General features: G+C 37.1%; 1 protein-coding gene across 1 annotated transcript; it reads left to right on the top strand.

The window, feature by feature from the left end:
- On the top strand, positions 85-3,678 carry LOC107645614 (wee1-like protein kinase). The gene is made up of 11 exons (XM_016349683.2): positions 85-330; positions 434-771; positions 872-929; positions 1,021-1,087; positions 1,557-1,823; positions 1,961-2,028; positions 2,149-2,258; positions 2,334-2,374; positions 2,466-2,614; positions 2,721-3,074; positions 3,372-3,678. Exons 2-11 carry the CDS (start codon positions 488-490, stop codon positions 3,465-3,467), a joined length of 1,494 nt encoding a protein of 497 aa, XP_016205169.1. The 5' UTR covers positions 85-330; positions 434-487; the 3' UTR covers positions 3,468-3,678.

The following is a 4,165-nucleotide window of genomic DNA, read 5'->3' as shown; positions in this document are numbered from 1 at the left end:
TGGGAGCTGCCACAGGGCATATGCGCAGTGCTCACTCATTTTCCAATAAAAGCACTGTTATCACGCACTACTCACCACTCACCACCCACCACCACTTCTCTCAGTTCACTCAGTCACCTCGCCGGTCCCACAGAAAGAGGATGCAGCAGCTTACTCAGCACGCAGCACAACGTGTGCACTCTAAACGACGCAACCCTCCCACCACAACCCCGATCCTGCCGTCCAACAAATCCAAATGCCCCAAATGAAAGCAACTGAACGGCCATGATCGAATCCCCAGTAATCCAAAAATGGACATGCCCACACCTCAACCTACCGCCAATGTAAAAAGTAACCCGCGCGAATTTGAAAAACACTCGGCTTTTCTCCAATTTCCACTTTTTTATTTAATGGCTAATTAAAAAAAATTAATTGTTTATTAATACATTGACAGTATCAGATCATCGCAACACAACTCATTCGATTCGATTTCATTGGGTTTTGGTGGATGATGACGAAGAGGAAAAGCCAGAGGATTGGGAAGAAGGAGAGGAGCAAGTTCACGATGAAGAAGGGTACTCTTTCAACCACTTCCCACCTTCAGCTTCAGCTAGGTCAAGTTTCTCTCTTTCCACTCCTTCATCCTCCATCTTCTTCTTCTGCTTCCGCTCCTTCTTCCCGCTTCCAGAGCCTTCTAGATGCTGAATCTCACCGCCCAAACCCTCCCGCGGTCAACGATAACAACAACGCCTCCGACGACAGAGACTGTATTCTTAGCCAGGACTTCTTTTGGTGAGCTCCTCCGAAACGTTTCTCCCTTTTCGGTTATATCGGTTTCCATTTTTCGCTATCAAACAACTCTTTTCTTTGTTATTTTGTTTTGTGGAGGCAGCACTCCGGATTATATTACGCCGGATAATCAGAATTTCAACGGCTTGGATTTCAATATGGTAATGATGATGATTGATTATTGGTTTAGATTTAGCTTTCAAATATAACTGAAAAATGAAACCTTTTTTTTTTGTCGTTTGTGGTCTGCAGGAAAATACCCCTTGCCCTAAATCACCGGAGAAGCTCAACACTACAAAAAGCAAGAGGTGCCGATTGGGTAAGACTATTTTACCATGCTTTTCCTTCAATATAATCACGTTGAGTCCATTGCATGTTTGAAACTTTGAATTTGTAGTTCTATGATCATTGTGTGGAGATTATTAATTAGTAGTGCTGTGATATGAACTGCAGTCATCCATAGATAGCTCGCATTACTCATATTAATTGCTTATGTTATGCGACACGTGTGTGTGTAATTGTCTATGCTTTTTTCGTTGGAACGGATATAAATGTGATCCAAGTAGTTTCAGTATTGGAAACTCTGTAATAGTCGTTATTTTTCTTTCAAATTTATGGAATTAGGATGGAAAGTGGACATTTCATTGAGATTAAAGTTTTAAGTGCCATTTTCATACATATAACATAAGCATAGTTACTTACCATTGAAATGATTATTCTATTTGCTTCATGTTTGTCGATCACCCAAGTTTAGTAACTATTTTGGTTGATGTGTCTCTTCGTCATAGATGCTATCTCAGTTAATCCTCTCAGCCCAAACTTTTCTGGTGACCATCAACAAGTTGTTGAACTTGGAAAGGACTCTGTTGGGGAGGAAGTAGCTGCTGAGAAAACAGTAGCAGCTGATAAACCAAAGGCCCAAAATTATGTGTCACATTCTGCAGTTGCATTGCGCTGCAGGGTTATGCCTCCTCCCTGCATCCAGAATCCATATTTGAAAGATGTTTCACAAAAGGAGACAGACCCCTTTGGAAACCAAAGGATAAAATGTGCAGGTATAGTTTGGGTCAGTTCATTCACTGGTAATTTTACGTTATTTCTGTAGAGTTGTTGCAAAACACATTATTGTACAGATGAGGCTTTTAATCACACCCATTCTAATTTTTTTAACTGCATAATGTTATAATTGCAGGTCTCTTCCCTGGAATAACTGGTGATGATGGTCTTTCACGCTATCGCACTGATTTTCATGAGATTGAGGTATACCATTATGTTTAACTTAATTTGTAACTATCATAGGTTGTTTTGGATTGGTATTATGTTCCAATGTTTGTTGCCCTTCAACGTAGGTGATTATATTTTTAACTTTTCTTTTTTCAGCAAATTGGTAGAGGGCACTTTAGTAGTGTTTTCAAAGTATTAAAACGAATAGATGGGTGCCTTTATGCTGTGAAACGCAGTGCCAGACAGTTACGACTGGAAACAGAAAGGTAGAATCTTTACGCTTCTGGGTGGTTCTTTGATAGGATTTTAGTCACTTGCACACTGATTTTTTCACAATGCAGGAGAAAAGCTTTGATGGAAGTTCAAGCATTGGCTGCATTAGGTCTGTATATATTACATTTTTAACTCTTGTTTTATATAATGGCTTTTATACTATGTTCTTCTGAATCTTATTTTCCATCGTTCCTCTGCAGGTTCTCATGCAAACATAGTGGGATACTACTCTTCATGGTTTGAAAATGAACAGCTGTATATTCAGATGGAGCTTTGTGATCACAGCTTATCCATAAACAAATGCTCTTCATCACTTACAGAAGGACAAGTGTTAGAGGCTCTATATCAGGTGAATTTTCTTTTGGTGACCTTAAAGTTCACTTTGTTTTTATTCGTTGCTCCATATGTTTATATCAAATCCATATTTCTCTTAATTCCTATGCATCTTTGGATAGATTGCCAATGCACTGCGGTTTATACACGAGAAGGGAATAGCTCATTTAGATGTCAAGCCTGATAATATTTATGTCAAAAATGGTGTATATAAACTTGGTGATTTTGGATGTGCAACTCTCCTTGACAATAGCCTCCTGGTTGAGGAGGGAGATGCACGTTATATGCCTCAGGAAATCCTCAATGATAATTATGATCACCTTGACAAAGTTGATATCTTTTCTTTGGGAGCTTCTGTGTATGAGTTCATTCGGCGATTGCCTTTGCCAGAATCAGGATGCCAATTTTTTAATCTTAAAGAGGGAAAGCTACCACTTTTGCCTGGCCACTCATTGCAATTCCAAAACTTGCTCAAGGTTCTGTACATTCCCTCATCTTAAATCTGAAGGAACATTTTGTTTTCAGTTTTTATCTGTCCAGTTTTGATCCATTTCTAAAGAATTCTGCCGATGCTTGCACCGTTGCACCAAGGTCTCAAAAGTTTTTCTAACTATAAAATATTAGCAATTTTTTTGTGATAAGTACTGCTTGTACTAATGTTTGATGTTTATTGTTGAGTAATCCAATTTAAATTAAGTAGTCCTGATGTATATTTTGCTTGCTTTGGTATATTAACATTGTTTTTCTTTTTCTTGGTGATTAATGTATTTTAGGCCATGATGGACCCTGATCCAGTTAAGCGGCCTTCTGCTCGGGAGTTGATAGAGAATCCAATTTTCGACAAGGTCACTAGAACAGCCAAAATTTGATAACTCAAGGTACGTGCTTTTTGATTTTTTGTTTTGGGGCTGGATTATCGTACATGCAATGCCGGTCTTCATTATATTCATGACAAAAAAGCACCACATTTTCCTCCATTGTGGTGTATTGTAAATGCAAGGTCCGAAAGGGAATTGTTGTATATTTTGTAATGAACTAAATTCAAATGGCAATTGGCAAAGAAGCCCTCTTGAATCCCAAGCTTTCGTTAAGGTCCAAAACCGAAGATACGTTGCCCCATAAGGTATAAGATAAGCTCTTGATAGCTGATTTTGTATTATGTTTGAAGAGTAATGCCTACGGTTTTTGACTGTGTATATAAGGTAGAAATAAGTAAATAAATAGTAGTTAATTACAATTTTTCTTTAGAGAAAATGACTCTATAAAATGATGATATCACAATAATAACGCACCCCGTTGTCTTTTGGTCAATTTTCGTCTTAGATTTCTTTGTAACTAGTAAATTAAGGTATTAAAATTTGGAGACTAGTTTAATAAAGACATTAAAAATATCTTTTTTTTTAAAAAGACGTTTGTCATGTTATCATTAGATATTTTTATAAAACTGGTTAATAATTTATTTTTTAATAAATCAGAATAAAATTAGTTTATTATAGCAATAATAATAAATCCAATTATTTGCATTATAATTATTAGACTTGATTTGATCCGATCGAATTATACAATC

This window comes from Arachis ipaensis, chromosome B06 (assembly GCF_000816755.2).
Source record: "Arachis ipaensis cultivar K30076 chromosome B06, Araip1.1, whole genome shotgun sequence".
In the NCBI taxonomy this organism is placed as follows: Eukaryota; Viridiplantae; Streptophyta; class Magnoliopsida; order Fabales; family Fabaceae; genus Arachis; species Arachis ipaensis.
Note: the sequence above shows the minus strand (reverse complement) of the source record. Positions and strands in the feature narration are given on the sequence as shown.

Bases quoted from the DNA above. Each gene is read 5' to 3' on its own strand.
- LOC107645614 (XM_016349683.2), top strand. From the start codon at position 488: ATGATGACGAAGAGGAAAAGCCAGAGGATTGGGAAGAAGGAGAGGAGC. The intron at 2,029-2,148 runs GTATACCATTAT...TTCTTTTTTCAG, and splicing joins CTGATTTTCATGAGATTGAG to CAAATTGGTAGAGGGCACTT. The intron at 2,615-2,720 runs GTGAATTTTCTT...ATCTTTGGATAG, and splicing joins TGTTAGAGGCTCTATATCAG to ATTGCCAATGCACTGCGGTT.